Source organism: Pristiophorus japonicus, chromosome 1 (assembly GCF_044704955.1).
Source record: "Pristiophorus japonicus isolate sPriJap1 chromosome 1, sPriJap1.hap1, whole genome shotgun sequence".
NCBI classification, from domain to species: domain Eukaryota; kingdom Metazoa; phylum Chordata; class Chondrichthyes; family Pristiophoridae; genus Pristiophorus; species Pristiophorus japonicus.
In genome coordinates, this window is record NC_091977.1 from 512,618,916 (window position 1) to 512,639,576 (window position 20,661).

The following is a 20,661-nucleotide window of genomic DNA, read 5'->3' on the forward strand; positions in this document are numbered from 1 at the left end:
ATGCCCGCCCTCCTGTATGGATTTGAGGCATGGACGATGTATAGAAGGCACCTCAAGTCGCTGGAGATATATCACCAACGATGTCTCCGCAAGATCCTGTGGATCCCCTGGGAGGACAGGCGCACCAACATCAGTGTCCTCGTCCAGGCTAACCACATTCGATCAGCTTCGCTGGGCAGGCCACATAGTTCACATGCCAGATACGTGACTCCCTAACCAAATGCTTTGTGTGGAGCTCCGTCATGGTAAGCGAGCCCAAGGTGGGCAGCGGAAGCGTTACAAGGACACCCTCAAAGCCTCCCTGGTAAAGTGCGACATCATCACTGACACCTAGGAGACCCTGGCCGAAGACCGCCCGAGGTGGAGAAAGTGCATCCGGGAGGGCGTTGAGTTATTCGAGTCTCAACGCAAAGAGCGTGAAGAGGTCAAGCGCAGACAACGGAAGGAGCGCGCGGCAAACCAGCCCCACTCACCCCTTCCTTCGACGAATGTCTGTCCCATCTGTGACAGGGTCTGTGGCTCTTGTATTGGATTGTTCAGCCACCAGAGAACTCACTTTGGGAGTGGAAGCAAGTCTTCCTCGATTCCGAGGGACTGCCTATGATGATGATGATAAAACACTGGTTAGGCCACAGCTGATATACTGTGTGCAGTTCTGGTCACCACATTACAGAAAAGATGTGATTGCACTGGAAAGGGTGCAAAGGCGATTTGCAAGAATGTTAACTGGACTATTTTGGCTATGAGGAAAGATTGGAGATGCTGTGTCTGTTGGTTTGGAACAAAGAAGGCGAGGGGAGACCTGATTTGAGATGAATAAAATTATGAAGTACCTGGATAGAGTGGATAGGAAGGACGTGTTTCCTTTGGCGGAGGGGTCAACAACCAGGGGACATAGATTTAAAGTAATTGTGGGGCGGTTTAGAGGAGATACAAGGGTAACTTTCTTCACCCAGAGGGTGGTGGGGATCTGGAACTCACTGCTTGAACGGGTGGTAGAGGCACTATATTTAAAAAAAAAAATACTTGGATGTGCACTTAAAGTGCTGTAACCTACAGCTGAAAAGTAAGATTAGGCTGGATAGCTCTTGGTCGGCCGGCATGGACTCGATGGGCCAAAATGGCCTCCTTCCGTGCTGCAAATTTCCATGATTCTATGTGCCGCATTATCCTTCCTCGTCTGCCTCAATTTTTCTGCCTTTGATAAGGCTGACTGCATGATCCTCCTCCAATGTCTCTCCTCCAGAATGCAGTTCAGTGAGACGATCCTTGTTTGGTTCTACTCTTAATCGTACAATCGTGGCCAGAGCATTTCCAGCTTCTCTTCCAGCTCATGCACTATTACCTCTAGCGTTCCCCAAGGATCTACCCTTTGCCCTCTTGTCTTCCTCATCTGCATGTTGACCCTTGGTGACATCATTCGCAGACATGAGATCAGCTTCCATATGTATGCTGACAACACCCAGCTATACTTCACCACCATTCTCAATACATGCACTCCAGGGAAGTTAAGAAGGCATATCTGATCTCAATAGAGCACTGCAGATAGATTTCATGCTCAATTTAAAAATGCCTTGCTTAAGCTCGCGTTCACACCTGACCTTTCCAAAACCTGGTTATGCATGAATCACACCTGATTCCTTATGCTTGTGTTTCCTTTTAAAAGGCAACTCAACCTTATTAAAATAGTATGTTGTGTACTCAATAACAGAGTTTTTACCAAATTTTCTAAAGCACATGCTGCAGTATTATGGAGACAAAATATTTGTGTTGGTGCACTTTTTGCCACTACCCAGGCAATCTGCACTCCAGTATTCCTTACTGCATTTTAGGTAAATTTGCATTATTTTGGGCTTTCTTCCATAAAATTCTGACATTGATGAACATGTTTAAAATAATGCTGATTCATTCAATAGATAGATTTTTTATAACAATTGCAAATGTATATCAAATATTTAGTTGCAAAAAGTTACTTTGCTTTTTAAAACTTCTAAATCCTTCCACCCTTTATTCCTGTAACAATAGTTTTTTTATTATCTGTCTTGATATTGGGTCGTTGGATTTCATCTTTTTCCAATCTGTATTTACCCTAATCTGGCTGCTTTTTCTATGCACGCTAACCATCAGTGTTTCTGTATGTTAGCATTTGCTGACAAAAATCAGTATGGAAATAGTGACTATTTCCCTCAGCACTGCCTCTACCAGTCTTTTTGCCGATGTAAGTGATAGCAGCTGCTGCATATTGTCGGTGGTAATTCTGCCGCGAGCATAGGTTTTTGCCCTCAGAATCACTTGCATTAACAGCAGCATTAATGAGAAGCTGACTTAAGGGTTGTAGATTGTGGCGGTGAGCAGCCTTCTTTAACCACTGCAATCCTTGTAGTTAAGGTACTCCTACAATTAGTCACAAGGTATTCCATCACACTCATGATTTACGCCTTGTAGGTGGATGGGGGGCTTTGGGGAGTCAGGAGATAAGCCACTTGCCGCAGAATACCCAGTCCCTGACTTGCTCTAGTCGCGAAGGCATTCATGAATATTGATAACAAGCAGTCTGCACTATAATTGAAAACAAATATGTGGAGAGCAGTTTCCTGAGATGAGCTTTGATTTTATTTTTGACCTGATTTACTGTAATTAACAGTCTTGGTATTCATTGGGGGAATGAGTGGTACCATGCCAATGATTCTGCTATCCAGAAACAGCAGCTGATCATAGACAGTAACTTCCTCGATGTCTCCCTCTTGCTTATGCGCACTCTGCCTCTGTTTTTGTGAAACTATCAATATATTTAGGGCAGAAAACAAGATGACAGATTTTAAATGTTCTGTCTTGGTATGTCCCCCTTTCTTGGGCAATACATGAAAAATCACAATCAGCTCCAAATGAGTAACTACGGGTATTTAAAAAAAAAATGAAGCCAAATTGACTCTTGGGATAAGCTGTTTTACCCTGTGACTCAATATTTACTTGTGATCCTTTGCATCCATAATGCATCTGCCTCAGTTTATTTCCCATAAGGAACGTGCTATCATGGAATCAGCAGGGCCATGTCCAAAGCTGGGCAATAACCAGCCTTGGGGAGCGGATTGAGAAGGAAGTTAGATCAGGATTATGGGGAAAAAAAATCTTAAAACTTAAAATAATAATCTGACTGTAGTGATAAATGGTGCAGTGTAAATAAATTGCATTTACTTATTATTATAAGCTTGATCAGCACCTACCCACCACCTTAAACATTCACTCCCTCCACCACCAGTGCACCGTGGCTGCAGTGTGCACCATCTACAAGATGCACTGCAACAGCTTACCAAGGCTTCTTGGATAGCATCTCCCAAACCCGTGACCTCTACCACCTAGAAGGATAAGGGCAGTAGGCGCGTGGGAACACCACCAGCTGCAATTTTTCCCTCCCAAGTCTCACACCATCCTGACTTGAAAAATATATTGCTGTTCCTTCATCGACGCTGGGTCAATATCCTGGAACTGTCTAGCAAACAGCACTGTGGGAGTACCTTCTTCACATGGACTGCAGCGGTTCAAGAAGACGGCTCACCACCACCTTCTCGAGGGCAATTGGGGATGGGCAATAAATACATAAATGCCGGCCTTGCCAGCGACGCCCACATCCCGTGAATGAACAAATAAAGAAAATATATGTGTGTGTCTGTGTGTGTATATATATATACACACACACACACATATATTTTCTTTATTCAAGTTAGGATGGTGTGAGACTTGGGAGGGAAAAATTGCAGCTGGTGGTGTTCCCATGCGCCTACTGCCCTTATCCTTCGAGGTGGTAGAGGTCACGGGTTTGGGAGATGCTATCCAAGATGCCTTGGTAAGCTGTTGCAGTGCATCTTGTAGATGGTACACACTGCAGCCACGGTGCACTGGTGGTGGAGGGAGTGAATGTTTAAGGTGGTGGGTAGGTGCTGATCAAGCTTATAATAGTAAGTAAATACAATAGTGCAATTTATTTACACTGCACCATTTATCACTGCAGTTAGATTATTATTTTAAGTTTTAAGATTTATGTGTGTGAATATATATATCTATATAATATATATTAATATATAATATAAATAGATATATATTTTATATATATTATACATGCCTTTAAAAAACAGATAGCTTAGTGTTTATCATTTATCTAGCACAGAATTGGCAAGATGGAGGATAAAAAATACAGAGACAGTAGCATTATTTTAACAGGGCCCCTTCATTTGCTATACGTAGGCTTGGATGACCCTGCTTTCTAATAGGTTTCCTTTTCCAACTTTTGCTTAAGAGTAAAATAAATAATTCCTCCTAGTTGGTGTCCCAGACACAGGCAGACTGCATTTCAAAGACTGAGAGGTACATGGAACAGAAAGTATGCCTACAGCCACGGGTTATTGAGAAGTGGGTGCATATGCCACCCAGGCCTTATTATGAGGGCCAACAGTGTTTACAAGCCAATAACCTATTCTGCTCCTCTTGATTATGTGAAGTTATGAGTTTATCCTTCTGTCGTAAGTTATGCAGTTAAAAATTATTTGATGGAACATGGTTAGATTATAACCAGTCATTTTTATATAACTAGGCATTTATTAACCTTGAATTAAAAACTAAATTAAATTAAAGCTCCAAAAAATAGGATTTATCTCATGATGTGTTACATCCTGGTGATAGATTCAGTTGGCAATGGGTGTGCATTTTTATTAGTTTGGATTTCCTGCTGGTTGCAGTTTGTTTTTTGGATAGATATAAACCAGCAATCATTAACATGTGGATCATCGAGTTCTTGATCCTGTAATTTATAGCTTTAAATTAGTGCATGCTGATTTAGTAAATGCACCAATAAGATTCAACTAATAAAGAAGGAAACTGTTAATCTCGTTCAAATGTTCTTTATTGTTTCCACAGAGGGAGAGCGAGCCTTGCCTTCCTTACCCAAGTAAGTACACATTTAAGTTTCAGGTAATTTGCAGTGCGTCATTTAAATTAAATTATGTTTTACGAATAACTTGTTTGTAGGTTGATCCATTTTTACTGATAAAAAAAAAACTAAATATTTCTCTGTACAACTGAGTATAACATGAAAGGTTAAATAATTTGAAGTACAAATAATGAATCCATTCTACAGATGCCGAGGGCTAAATAGTGCAGAATCTCTCGAGGTAGAAAAAGTCCAGCGGTGAAATTAAAAAGGATATTTGGAAAGCAAAGAGAGCATGAAAAATTCTTGGCAAGTAAAATTAAGGAAAACCTAAAGATATTTTATAAATATATTAAGAGCAAGAGGATAACTAAAGAAAGGGTAGGGCCTATTAGAGACCACGAGGGTAATCTGTGTGTGGAGGCGTAAGATGTGGGTATGGTTCTTTGCGTCTGTTTTCACAAAAGAGAGGGGCGATGCAGACATTACTATCGAGGAGAAGAAGTGTGAAATATTAGATGAAATAAACATAGTGAGAGGAGGTATTAAGGGATTTAGCAGCTTTGAAAGTGGATAAATCCCCAGGCCCGGATCAAATGTATCCCAGGCTGCTAAGTGAAGCAAAAGAGGAAATAGCCGAGGCTTTGACAATCATTTTCCTGTCCTCTCTGGCTTCAGGTATGGTGCCAGAGGACTGGAGGACTGCTAATGTGGTACCTTTGTTTAAGAAGAGAGAAAGGGATAGACCGAGTAATTACAGGCCAGTCAGCCTAACCTCAGTGGTGGGAAAATTATTGGAAAAAATTTTAAAGGACAAGGTAAATCTTCACTTAGAAAGACACGGATTAATCAAGGACAGTCAGCATGGATTTGTTTAGGGAAGGTCGTGTCTGACTAACTTGGTTGAATTTTTCGAGCCAGTAACCAGGAGTGTCGATGAAGGCAGAGCATATGATGTAGTGTATATGGATTTTAGCAAAGCTTTTGATAAGGTCCCACATGGCAGACTGGTCACAAAAATAAAAGCCCATGGGATCCAGGGCAAAGTAGCAAGTTGGATCCAAAATTGGCTCAAAAGGCAGGAAGCAAAGGGTAATGGTTGATGGGTGTTTTTGTGGCTGGAAGGATGTTTCCAGTGGGGTTCCTCAGGGCTCAGTACTAGGTCCCTTACTTTTTGTGATACACATCAATCATCTAGACTTGAATATAGGGGGCATGATTAAGAAGTTTGGAGATGAAAGTAAAATAGGCTGTGTGGTTGATAATGAAGAAAGCTGTGGACTGCAGGAAGATATCAATCAATTGGTCAGCTGGGCAGAACAGTGGCAAATGCAATTTAATCCGGAGAAGTGTGAGTTCATGCATTTTGGGAGGGCTAGCAAAGAAAGGGAATACACATTAAATGCTAGGATACTGAAAAGTGTAGAGGAACAAAGGGACCTTGGAGTGCATGACCACAGATCCTTGAAAGTGGCAGGCCAGGTAGATAAGGTGGTTAAGAAGGCATATGGAATGCTTGCCTTTATTAGCCGAGGCATAGAATATAAGAGCGGGGAGTGGGGTTTATGCTTGAACTGTATAAATCACTGGTTAGGCCACAGCTGGAGTACTGCGTGCAGTTCTGGTCACCACATTACAGGAAGGACGTGATTGCACTGAAGAGGGTACAGAGGAGATTTACGAGTATGTTGCCGGGGGTGAAGAATCTAAGCTATGAGGACAGATTAGATAGGCTGGATTTGTTTTCATTGGAACAGTGGAGGCTGAAGGGAGACCTCACTGAGGTGTATAAAATTATGAGGGGCCTAGATATAGTGGATAGAAAGGCCCTATTTCCCTTAGCAGAGTGGTCAACAACGAAGGGGCATAGATTAAGTCATTGGTGGAAGGTTTAGAAGGGATTTGAGGGGAAATTTCTTCACGCAAAGGGTTGTGGGGGTCTGGAACTCATTGCCTGAAAGGGTGGTAGAGGCAGAAACCCTCACCACATTTAAAAAGTACTTTGATGTGCACCTGAAGTGCCGTAACCTGCAGGGTTACGGACCTCGAGCTGAAAAGTTGGATTAGGCTGGATTGCCTTTTGTTGGCCGGCATGGACACGATGGGCCGAAATGGCCTTCCGTGCTGTAAACTTCTATAATTCTATGATGAATCATAGAAATTTGCAGCACAGAAGGAGGCCATTTAGCCCATTGTGTCTGTGCCGTTCGAAAAAAGCTATCCCGCCTAATCCCACTTTCCAGCTCTTGGTCTGTAGCCTTGTAGGTTACCACACTTCAAATGCCTATCCAAGTACTTTTTAAATGTGATGAGGGTTTCTGCCTCTACCACCCTCTCAGGCAGTGAGTTCCAGACCCTCACCACCCCTCCAGGTGGAAAAAGTTCTCCTCAACTCACCTCACCTCTAATCCTTCAACCAATTGCTTTAAATCTATGCCCACTGTATATTGACTTCACTGCTAAGGGAAATTCTACAGTATTTAACACTCGATATCTGACATAAGCTTCCCTTTTTTGCCTTATCTTACCCTATAGGTCGCTTGACATCTAGGGGACATTAGATTTGGGAGCGCTACCCTTTTCCTTTGTGGGAACATATTTGCTCTGAACACTTACTATCTCCTCCTTGAATGCCTCTCACTGTTCTGACACTGATTTACTGTCAAGTAGCTGCTCCCAGTCCACTTTTGCTAAATCGCATCTCGGCTTTATAAAATTCCAATTACTTCTAATGTCTTGGATCCACAGATGGACTCAATAGTAAAGACAAGGAAAAAAGAGACTGACATTCGATTCCCATGTCTCCCAGTGGCTGTGATTCCCAGTGCTAGATAGAAGTGGTAAATAAATAAATGAAAGAACTTGTAGTAACTTTCGCATCCTCCGATGCCCTAAAGTGCTTTGCGGCCAATTAATTACGGTTGATGAGCAGTCACGATTATAATGTCGAAAACTTAAGTGGGGGAGAAAGGACATTAGCAGAAAATCATGTATTGCTCAACAAAGATTGCCAATGGTCAGTTAGTACAGAAAAGCAACAACCACAATTGGTTTGCAGAAGGTCTGAAACCCAGCTGGTTGCATGGCCTCCCCCCTCAGATGCAGAACACTACAGTGTGGATTCAAGACAGTAGAATAAAGCAGGCTATCTAGGAGGAAAGAAGGTGAGGGCAGAAAAATGTTTAGCTTTAAATACAAGGACGTGAATGATCCTGAAACAATTTGACTACCAACTGTTTTATCCTATGATATATATAAATCATTAGGGTTGCATGTATCTCGCATGTCATAAAAATACATCTTAAGATTAGTGATTCTGTGCTCAATTTTGAGTTTTACATATTGATCATTTTGATTCGATTTCTGGAAATGATAACGTATGCTGCACGAAGCCACATTACACTTTAATTAGTTTTCCTTTTTTATTTCTTGTGTTTCTCATTCTGTTTTGTAATTACTGGAAGAGTTTTTCAGGAGCATTTTTTCTTGACTGCTTATTTAAATATGATTGATTATCATTTAAAACACCACTTTTAGATAAATGTATTAAATTGATGTGCATAATAAACACAAAAGTTGGTGACTGTTACTAGAAACTATTTTCTTCTCACTTCTCACTATGATCCAAGTCAGACCATACCCCAGTGTCTTTAGCCCCTTCTGAATTGGTCCGTCCTGAGACTGCCGCTATACTTGTAGAGCTCACAATTACAATCCATATCAAACCTTTCAAACCATGATTCACTGCAGACCCATCTGTTTTCTGAGACGTCGACATACCCAACACCTGGAATAGCTGGCGTTCTTCATTCTTGCTTGAACCTGAAAATTGGACATGTAAAATGACACCCTGTCTAAACCTCAATCTTCCTTGTTAAATGTGCACCACATGTTGTTGAACTGAATGTCGATCAATAACACAAGAAAATGCAACTTCTATGCCTCCCCTACTGCTTTCCTCCCTGATTTCATCAGGCTAAGCACCTTCTGTGGCGAAGAAGGCAGATGGTTTTCTTTTGCCATGCCTTTGCCATTAATGTGCTGAGCCAGCTGTTAAGAGGTACTCCAGTAGTCAGATGACCACACTGCCTGTGGAGAAATTCTGTTCAGTGCCTCCTCACAAGAACTGAAAATAATTTGTATCCCACCACTTAAAGGTAACCTGTATTGGTTTTTCAATGTGCTATACTATCCTCAAACTCATATATTGAAAGTTTTGGAGCAAGATACTGATTCATAAAATAAGTACAGATGAAAACGACTATTTGGTCAATCTTCATCCATTCATCCAGAAAGACACTTCAGTTTGCCCATTACAGTATTCAATTGTTTCTTAAATGACCAGTTTTTTGCCTCCACTATTCTGTTTGAAAGTCCATTCCATATGTTGATCACTCTGTGATGAAGAAATTCCTGATATCTTAAATTTAGCATTTATTAGTTTGACCCTGTGTCTCTTGTTCTACCCTCGTAATATAAAGTAAAATTCCAGATTTACCTCTTCCATTCCCTTAACTATCTTGCGCACCTCTAAGAACACATCTCGGATACCTCCATCCTGGGCTGAGTTTCTCCGGTGTTTCTTCATAAGTCAGACCTCTGTCACTAGCGATCGGTCTCGTGGCTATTCACTATGCTGCCTCCTAGAATATCACCCTTGTTATGGCGAGCAAAACTAGGCACACTACTCAAGGGGGAACCAGTGGGTGCGGTGTATTTGGATTTCCAGAAGCCATTCGATAAGGTGCTACATAAGAGGTTACTGCACAAGATAAAAGCTCACTGGGTTGGAGGTAATATATTAGCATGGATAGAGGATTGGCTAACTAACAGAAAACAGAGAGCCGGGATAAATGGGTCATTCTCGGATTGTGACTTGTGGGGTGCCGCAGGGATCGGTGCTGGGTCCTCAACTATTACAATCTATAGTAATGATTTGGATGAAGGGACCGAGTGTAATGTAGCCAAGTTTGCTGATGATACAAAGATGGGTGGGAAAGCAAATTGTGAGGAGGACACAAAAAATCTGCAAAAAATAGACAGGCTAAGTGAGTGGGCAAAAATTTGGCAGATGGAATATAATGTGGGAAAATGTGAGGTTATCCACTTTGGCAGAAATAATAGAAAAGCAAATTATAATTTAAATGCAGAAAAATGGCAAAGTGCTGCAGTACAGAGAGACCTTGGGGGTCCTTGAGTATGAAACACAAAAAGTTAGTATGCAGGTACAGAAAGAAATCAAGCAGGCAAATGGAATGTTTGCCTTTATTGCAAGGGGGAGAGAGAATAAAAGCTGGGAAGTCCTGCTACAATTGATGAGGCTACACCTGGAGTACTGCGCACAGTTTTGGTCTCCATATTTAAGGAAGGATATACTTGCATTGGAGGCTATTCAGAGAAGATTCACCAGGTTGATTCCGGAGATGAGGGGATTGACTTATGAGGATAGGTTGAGTCGGTTGGACCTATACTCATTGGAGTTCAGGTGATCTTATTGAAACTTATAAGATAATGAGGGGGCTCGACAAAGTGCATGCAGAGAGGATATTTCCACTCATAGGGGAAACTAAAACCAGGGGACATAGTCTTAGAATAAGGGGCCGCCCATTTAAAACTGAGATGAGGAGGAATTTCTTCTCTGAGGGTTGTGAATCTATGGAATTCTCTGCCTCAGAGAGATGTGGAGGCTGGGTCATCGAATGAATATATTTAAGGTGGAGATAGACAGAGCGCTAAGGGAATAAAGGGTTATGGGGAGCGGGCAGAGAAGTGGAGCTGAGTCCATGATCAGATCAGCCATGATCTTATTGAATGGTGGAGCAGGCTCAAGGGGCCAAATGGCCTACCCGTGCTCCTATTTCTTATGTTATTAAGTCTGACAAGAGCAAGTCCCTTTTGATCACTACTACGTTTGGCTTGCATTCCACTATTTTGGATATGTACTTCAACATTTTATAGGCTTTGTTAATTACTACTCTGCATTGTTTAAGTCTACAGAGACTCCTAGATCTCTTTCAACTTCATTCTTAGTTATTTCAGCACCATTTATAGAATACACCTTTCCAATTTACCTTACCATTGCCATTACTTGACACTTGTCTCTCTCAAATCCCATCTGCATTATTTTACCCATATACGTATTTTGATTCACTACTGACACAAAGATTAAGCACAAATCTAATTATTGATGAAACTTTAATGATTATACTTTGAGAGTTGATCTCTGATCTGCCTAATAGATGATGCTTTGCCCTTCATTAGCATCCCTGAAAGATACCTCGGGAAGGTAAAAGTACAAGCTGCCATAGTATTTGAGGAGTAAAGGGGTTAAGAGCTTTTCACTGTGTATTCAGCAACTGTAGGGAACAATAGCCCAGATTTTGCCGTCGGTGGCAAACGAACCGCACTCGCTGTTCATAACGCTTACAGCTCACAGATTTTTCGTATGCTTTTGCGTGGAGACTTGCAGCCAAACCAACCCTCAACCCCTCCATCCTTGCAAACTACCGCCCCATCTCCAACCTCCCTTTCCTCTCCAAAGTCCTTGAACATGTTGTCGCCTCCCAAATCCGTGCCCATCTTTCACACAACTCCATGTTTGAATCTCTTCAGTCAGGTTTCTACTCCTGCCACAACACCGAAACGGCCCTCATCAAAGTCACAAATGACATTTTTTCTACGACAAAAGTAAACTATCCCTACTCGTCCTTCTTGATTTGTCTGCAGTCTTTGACATGGTTGACCACTCCATCCTTCTCCAAAGCCTCTCCATCGTCGTCCAGCTGGGTGGAACTTCACTCGCCTGGTTCCATTCTTATCTATCTAATAGTAGCTGGAGAATTGATTGCAATTGCTTCTCTTCCCGCTCCAGCATCATTATCTCTCGTGTCCCCCAAAGATCTATCCTTAGCCCCCTCTTATTTCTCATCTACATGCTGCCCCTTGGCGACATCATTTGAAAACACAGCGTCAGTTTCCACATGTAGGCTGACGACACCCAGCTCTTCCTCACCACCACTTCTCTCGACCCCTTCACAGTTTCTAAATTGTTAGACTGCTTGTCCGACATCCAATTTTGGACGAGCAGAAATTTTCCTCGCCACTGACTCCATCCCTCTCCCGAACATCTGTCTGAAGCTGAACCAGACTGTTCTCAACCTTGGTCTCATATTTGACCCTGAAAGGAACTTCCGACCACATATCCACGGCATAACTAAGACCACCTCTTTTTATCTGCCCGTGTCGTAATTCACACCAAGGCCCATTCACCCATCACCCCTGTGGTCGCTGACCTACATTGGCTCCCTGTTAAGCAACACCTCGATTTCAAAATTTTCGGCCCTGTTTTCAAATCCCTACTTGCCCTCACCCCTCCCTATCTCTGTAATCTCCTCCAGCCTCACAACTCCCCAGAGACATCTATGCTCCCCAAATTTTGCCCTCTTGAGCATCCCTGATTATAATTGCTCAACCATTGGTGGCTGTGCCTTCTGTTGCCTCGGCCCCAAGCTCTGGAATTCCCTGCTGTTATGTATTGTCCAGGTACTTTAAATGTATAAGTACAATGGTGCACCACAGCGGGCACTGTGGTCGGAGACCTGAAAGTACCTGCAAGACAGAGTAGAAAAGACTGCCCACCACACCTGGGAGGCACTCTGGAGTTACGCAATAAAGGACTAAGGTCGCAGCAGTTACTACAACACCAAACCGTGTGGAGTCAATGATTTGAGTGCTACATACATCACGTTGGCGACAAGGACACTGACGAACTTCACGCAACCATGGCTACTCTGGGCTCGTTAAAGGATTTTACGGTGGGAAATGATTGGGAGGCCTTTACGGAAAGGCTCGAGTACTACTTCACTGCAAACGACCTAACGGGGAACACGGACGCACTGAGAGAGAAGCGTAAGGCGATATTGCTTTCCAGTTGTGGCGATGAGGTTTACTGTCTCGTCAGGGATTTGCTGGCACCCGAGAGCGCCAGGGACAAGTCATATGAGGAGCTGATCGCACTCATTCGTGACCAACTTAAACCGAAGGAGAGCATCCTCACGGTCCGGCATAAATTCTACCACCACTGCAGACCTGAGGGCCAGGATGTCACCAAATATGCTGCGGACCTCAGGAGACTCGCGGCGCCATGTGATTTTGGCACACACCTTGACAAGGCGTTGCGAGACGTTTTTCTTATGGGGATTAGCCATCCTACAGCCACCCTGAAGCAAGCCATCACCATCAGCCGGGCGTTTATGACCTCGACTTGCAGCACCAAGCAGATGATCCACACAGTCTCGAACCCGGCAGGTACTATCCACAGGATAGCGCCCACCACGGACAAAACTGCAGAACAGAGAGCACGGATTTCGGGGTCCTGGAACTCAGAGTCCGCCAAGGGGTGCTAATCGAGCAACACCATGCTGGCGCTGCAGAGGAAGCCATGGGGCTCACCGGTGCAGGTTTGCGGAGTACACATGTAATACCTGCCACACGAAAGGCCACCTTCAGCGTATGTGCAAAATACACCTGACTCACCGTGTGACTGCGGAGATGGTAGAGGCTCCATTTTCCAGCGAGGAGCAGGCAGAAGATGATGAGATATTGTTTGGACTGTATACGTGTACCGACGGTTCGGCCCCAGTGATTACAGAGGTCAAGATTAACGGAGTCCCAGTAAGTATGGAAGTGGACACTGGATCGGGTCCGTAGTTGATGAGTCAGGAAACTTTTGAAAAGCTGCACGACCCAAGCTGGTCCCGGTCACGGCAAAGCTGCGTACCTACACCAAAGAACTGATACCTGTCCTTGACAGAGCGGAGGTGCAGGTATCTCACGGGGGCGAGACGCACGGTTTACCTTTGTGGGTCATTGCAGGCGATGGGCCGACGCTTCTTGGCAGGAGGTGGATGGGGAAGGTCCGTTGGAGTTGGAAAGACTTCATTCCTCCACAGACCGCTGTTCTCCGGGTTCCCAAAGAGCAGCGCCGACCGAGCTGGAGGAGGAAGAAGCCGTTCATCGACAGTCTAAATCCACACACAGGTGACAGCAGCCCAGAACTCCTGACCTCAAGCAATCCTGCAGCCTCAGCCGCCCCGGACGAGCAGACCCTGGAAGAGCAGTTGTTCAAGTGCGGGCCAATCGCTGAGGTGCGAGCCGGTGACGCGCTGCGGGTGATGAACGGGAGGTCCGTCGATGGCCGACAAGTCCCGGGGGGGGGCCCATGCGGAGGAAGAGTCGGGCGGCGGTCACGGCTACGGTGGAGGCCGGGAAAGTGGTGGCGGCTGCAGGAGAGGCGGTAGTTACTGGGACAGGAGCGGAGGCCACAGGAGAGGCGGCAGTTGCTGGGACAGGAGCGGAGGCCACAGGAGAGGCGGCAGTTGCTGGCACAGCGGCAGGAGCGGAGGCTACGGCGGCGGCAGGTACGACTCGGGAGAACGCGACAGCTACTCGGGTGGGTGCAGGAGCCAGAGCGGAGGATATGGCAGCAATCACGGAGGCCATTCTCGCAGGGACTATAACTGATCGAATTCAAAGAGCCAAATTCAAGATCGGATTGTTTTGGCCGTTTTCCTTCCTTCCTTCCTTCCTTCCTTCCTTTATTCCTTCTATTCCAGCGAGCTCAAGATGGTGGCAAGCCTTGTGGCAGCAGAGCTCTGCAAAGAACAAAGGCAAGCAGTACAACTAAAATGGCGGCGCCCAAGGGAAGCCTCGTGGGAACCACAAGATGGCGTCTTAAAAGGGAAATGCACCCGGGAGCCTTAAAAGCACCTTACACCATTGGCGGTTCCCACAAAAAGACTTTTGTAAGGCAAGAGCGAGTCTAACTGTGTAATGTGATTTGTATGATGAAGTGATTTAGGATCAGAGTTGATATTTTGATGCTGAATGGTTACTGTGTTTAAAATGATGAATATGAATGAGTTACGAAAAGAGTTAATACCACGAGGTACAAGTAAACGGGCTAATGGATCCGTGACTAACATGCCTAAGGGGCCAATGCGTTTTTCGATTTTACGTGATTCATGCACGGGTTCAGCGGCTGCAGATGAGCCGCCAAGGCGACCACTGAGAACAGAGGCAACGCACTAGTTGCGATACCCTGTCTCAGCGCAGCCCATTACCTCAGGCGAAAAGGGGCAGTACTCTGTCACCGTACCTCACCCAGTGGAGCTAGGATTAAATAACTGTTCAGTGCAACTGCAACCTTTTGACATAACATCTGTACCACATATCATATGTATCATACAAATGTACTGTCTATGTATACCTGCTTTCTGTTGGAGGTTATACTTGTGTACTTCACCCATGTAAGGACTGCAAATACCACATGCTTGCACCGGATCGCAAGCATAATTTCTACATGGGGGGGAAGTGGATGGTCATGGACTCACACTCACAAACCAACCAGGACGAACAAGGCCGAGGTTTCTGGCAATGGCTTTTGGGATTGGGGCGGGGTAGTGAGATGTTATGTGTTGTCCAGGTACATTAAATGTATAAGTACAATGGTGCGCCACAGAGGGCGCTGTGGTTGGAGACCTGAAAGTACCTGCAAGACAGAGTATAAAAGGCTGCCCACCACACCTGGGAGGCACTCTGGAGTTACACAATAAAGGAATACGGTCACAGTAGTTACTACAACACCAGACCGTGTGGAGTCAGTGATTTGAGTGCTACATACATCACACAGCCTCTCTACCTCTATTTCCTCCTTTAAGATGCTCCTTAAAACCTACCCCTTTCTCCTCTAATTTCACCTTATGGGGCTCGTGTCAAATTTTTTATCTTCTAATACTTGTGTGAAACTTGGGACGTTTTACTACCTTAAAGGCTCTATAACAGTACAAGTTGTTGTTGTTGTGTCTCCTCAACCAATCAGATTGAAGAATCCTGACGGAGGCACGCAGAGTCTAAACCAGGAAGTGTAAGTTCGAATATTTCATTCAATGTAAAGTCATGTACAGAAAAGAAAATAAAGAAAGGGAACAAAGGATGGGAATAAGAGAGACAGAAGAAGTTGTTTAATTTAAAAAAAAATCTCCAACAATAATTAAAATCTGAAGGAATGAAACTCCACACTTGTGAAAGTTAATATTCAGTGCCAGAGATTGTTTGGCAGTAATTAGGACTTATCACGCTGTTAAAAAGTCACTTACACTTGAATGGACAAGCCCTAACTTTTTCTGGCGTGCTTAGTGGGTATCCAGTGGGTAAGTACCCATACTTCACGCCCTTCATGTGTTTAAATGCTGAATCTCTCTGTGAGATACTGTTAGAGTGAAGCTTGAGAAGGAGCAGGACAACATGAACAGCGACTGACTGATTTTTGTTCTTAACTGCGCATATGCGGATGCCGCAAGTTGCTGTCTGATTTACTCCATAATTACGGTGAGCGCTGATAACCTCCTCCTCATTCTTACGGTAAAATCCAGGCCACGGTTTCTTCTGTAGTTACTGTTGATGTCCAAAGATAGTTATTGTGTATACAACCTATTCTAATATTTGCATTTTTATCACACGTCATCACATCAGAAAACCTCAAAGTACTTCACACAACAATTTCAGTTTTGAAATGCATTGACTGTTGATGTTGGCAAAAAGACTAAAGATGCATAATAATTTAGTAACTTTGCATTATATGTGGCAATATAATATATCAATCATCCCAAGAACAGTTTCACCCTTCAAAAATTAGTGAATGATGCACATAATGGGAATTTGGTGATGGGTGAAAAGGCAATATCGGCACTACTGTGTATTGATACATTTTTGCTTCTGACTAAAACCAGATTAAAAATCCAGGCCAATATGGGAAATTCCTCTCTGACCCTTCGGCAATCGAAACTAGTTCATGAGATCACACTGGCTAGATAATGTCATGCACTACCTGCCTTTTGTACAAAATGATCTCCGCCCCAGCCAGAAACAGGTCCAATTCTTTCATGAAGGAAATCAGCCCCTAATTATAAAACCAAAAATGCTGATTCAGGAAATTAAGTATTGAAATCCTATGTTTATTTGTTCATCCTTACTCTTCGTTGTCTTTTAATTCACAGAATGATGCAGCACAGAAGTAGGCCCATCATGTCTGTGCTGGCTCTTTGAAAGCTATCCAGTTAGTCCTACTCTCTTGCTCTTCCCTATAGCCAGCAAGTATATATCCAAATTGCATCTGCTTCCACCACCCTTTCAGACAGTGCATTCCAGATTCTAACAACTCACTGTATTTAAAAAAAAAAAAAATTCTCATGTTGTCATTGGTCCTTTTGCCTATTAACTTAAATCTGTATTCTTTGGTTACTTCTGCCACTGGAAACAGAACTCTCAAAATCATTCTTGATTTTGAAAACCTCTATCAAATCTCCTCGTAACTGCCCTAAGGAGAACAACCCCAGTTTCTCCACAAACCTGAAGTATTTCATCCATGGTACCGGCCTTCCTAAAGTGTGGGGCTCAGAATTGGCCATAATACTCCAGCTTGGGGCCTAACCAGTGTTTTATAAAGGTTTAGCATAATGTCCTTGTTTATGTACTCTGCCTCTATTTATAAAACCAAAGATTCCACATGCTTTTTTAACCACTTTCTCAACTTGTCCTGCCACCTTCAACAACATACACACGCAGGTATCTCTGTTCCTGCACCCCCTTTAAATTTGTACCTTTTAGTTTATATTGCCTCTCCTCGTCCATCTTGCCAAAAAGAATCATTTCACACTTGACTCTGTTAAAATTAATCTGCCTCGTATCAACGCATTTCACCAGTCTGTCTGTGTCCTCCTGAAGTTTGTTATTATCCTCCTCACTGTTGAACTCCATTTCTGAGTTTTGTGCCATCTGCAAACTTTGAAATTATGCCCTGTACACCCAAGTCCAAGTCATTAATATACATCAAAAAGAACAGTGGTCCAAATATCGACCCTGGGCGACACCACTGCACACTTCTGTCCCATAGCCAATTTTGTATCCACGCAGCCTCTGCCCCTTAATCTCATGGGCTTCAATTTTGCTAACAATTCTATTAATGTGGTACTTTATCAAACGCTTTTTCAAAGTCCATATATACAACATTAACCACACACTCAACTCCGTTACTTCAATGAAGAACTCAGTCAAGTTAGTCAAATAAGATTTAACATAAGAACATAAGAAATGGGAGCAGGAGTAGGCCATACGGCCCCTCAAGCCTGCTCCGCCATTCAATAAGATCATGGCTGATCTGATCATGGACTCGGCTCCACTTCCCCGCCCGCTCCCCATAACCCCTTATCCCCTTATTGTTTAAGAAACTGTCTATTTCTGTCTTAAATTTATTCAATGTCCCAGCTTCCACAGCTCTCTGAGGCAGCAAATTCCACAGATTTACAACCCTCTGAGAGAAGAAATTTCTCATTTCTGTTTTAAATGGGCAGCCCCTTATTCTAAGATCATGCCCTCTAGTTCTAGTCTCCCCCATCAGTGGAAACATCCTCCCTGCATCCACCTTGTCAAGCCCCCTCATAATCTTATACATTTTGATAAGATCACTTCTCATTCTTCTGAATTCCAATAAATAGAGGCCCAACCTACTCAACCTTTCCTCAACCCCCGCATCCCCTAGTGAACCTTCTCTGAACTGCCTCCAAAGCAAGTATATCCTTTCGTAAATATGGAAACCAAAACTGCGCGCAGTATTCCAGATGTGGCCTCACCAATACCTTATATAGCTGTAGCAAGACTTCCCTGCCTTTACAATAAAGGCCAAGATACCAATGGCCTTCCTGATCACTTGCTGTACCTGCATATTATCCTTTTACGTTTCATGCACAAGTACCTCCAGGTCCCGCTGTACTGCGGCACTTTGCAATCTTTCTCCATTTAAATAATAACTTGCTCTTTGATTTTTTTCTGCCAAAGTGCATGACCTTACACTTTCCAACATTATACTCCATCTGCCAAATTTTTGCCCACTTAGCCTGTCTGTCCTTTTGCAGATTTTTTGTGTCCTTTTCACACATTGCTTTTCCTCCCATCTTTGTATCGTCAGCAAACTTGGCTATGTTACACTCAGTCCCTTCTTCCAAGTCGTTTATATAGATTGTAAATAGTTGGGGTCCCAGCACTAATCCCTGCGGCACCCCACTAGTTACTGGTTGCCAACCAGAGAATGAACCATTTATCCCGACTCTCTGTTTTCTGTTAGTTAGCTAATCCTCCATCCATGCTAATTATTAACCCCAACCCCGTGAACTTTTATCTTGTGCAGTAACCTTTTATGTGGCGTCTTGTCAAATGCTTTATGGAAGTCCAAATACACCACTTCCACTGGTTCCCCTTTATCCACCCTGTTCGTTACATCCTCGAAGAACTCCAGCAAATTTGTCAAACATGACTTCCCCTTCATAAATCCATGCTGACTTTGCATGACCAAATGTTGCTTTCCCAAATGTCCTGTTACTGCTTCTTTAATAATGGACTGCAACATTTTCCCAACCACAGATGTTAGGCTAACTGGTCTATAGTTTCCTGCTTCTTGTCTGTCTCCTTTTTTTGAATAGGGGCATTACATTTGCAGTTTTCCAATCTGCTGGGACCTCCCCAGAATCCAGGGAATTTTGGTAAATTACAACCAATGCATCCAGAATCCCTGCCGCTACTTCTCTTGACCCTAGGATGCAAGCCATCAGGTCCAGGGGATTTATCTGCCTTTAGTCCCATTATTAGTGAGTACCACCTCTATTGTGATTGTGTTAAGTTCCTCCCCCCCGTATAGTCCCTTGGCTATCCACTGTTGGAGTATTGTTAGTGTTGTCTACTGTAAAGACTGATACAAAATATTTGTTCCAAGTTTCTGCCATCTCCATCTTCCCCATTACTAATTCCCCGGTCTCGTCCTCTAAGGGACCAACATTTACTTCAGCCACTCTTTTCCTTTTTATATACCTATAGGAACTCTTGCTATCTGTTTTTATATTTTGTGCTAGTTTCCTTTCATAGTCCATCTTCCCTTTCTTAATCATTTTTTTAACCGTTCTTTGCTGGCTTTTAAAAGCTTCCCAATCTTGTGTCCTCTCACTAGTTTAGGCCACTTTGTATGCCCTTGTTTTTAATTGAATACCGCCCTTAATTTCCTTAGTTAGCCACGGATGGCTATCTTTTTTCTTGCACCCTTTCCTCTTCACTGAAATATATTTTTCTTGAGAGTTGTGAAATGTCTCCTTAAATGTACACCACTGTTCATCAACCGTCCTACACTTTAATCTATTTTCCCAGTCCACTTTACCCAACTCTGCCCTCATACCTTCATAGTCTTCTTTATTTAAGCTTAGTACGCTGGTTAGAGATCCAACTTTCTCACCTTCCATCTGGATTTGAAATTCAATCATGCTATAATCATTCATTCCGAGGGGATCCTTTACTAGGAGATTGTTTATTAATCCTGTCTCATTATACAGGACCAGATCCAAGATAGCCTGCCCCCTTGGTTGGTTCCGTTACATACTGCTCAAGGAACCCGTCCCTTATGCACTCTATGAACTCTTCCTCAAGGCTACCCTGACCAATTTGATTTGTCCAATCAATATGGAGGTTAAAATCACCCATGATTTGCTGTTCCCTTTTTACAAGCCTCCACTATTTCCTGGTTTATGCTCCAACTAACAGAGTTGCTACTGTTAGGGAGCCTATGGACTATGTCCATTAGTGACTTTTTCCCCTTATTGTTCCTTATCTCCACTCAACCTGTTTCAACACCCTTATCA

General features: G+C 43.4%; 1 protein-coding gene across 11 annotated transcripts in view; it reads left to right on the forward strand.

Annotated features, from left to right (window-relative positions):
- LOC139277362 (focal adhesion kinase 1) overlaps positions 1-20,661 on the forward strand; it is a 759,656-nt gene that overhangs the window by 494,703 nt on the left and 244,292 nt on the right. For 8 of the 11 annotated variants that reach the window (XM_070895775.1, XM_070895782.1, XM_070895811.1 and 5 more), the window contains 2 exons: positions 4,912-4,942; positions 15,804-15,848. In XM_070895775.1, coding sequence (XP_070751876.1) covers positions 4,912-4,942; positions 15,804-15,848 — 76 coding nt within the window. The remainder of the gene's footprint in view (positions 1-4,911; positions 4,943-15,803; positions 15,849-20,661) is intronic. The other 3 variants (XM_070895749.1, XM_070895802.1, XM_070895757.1) reach the window with 1 other exon arrangement.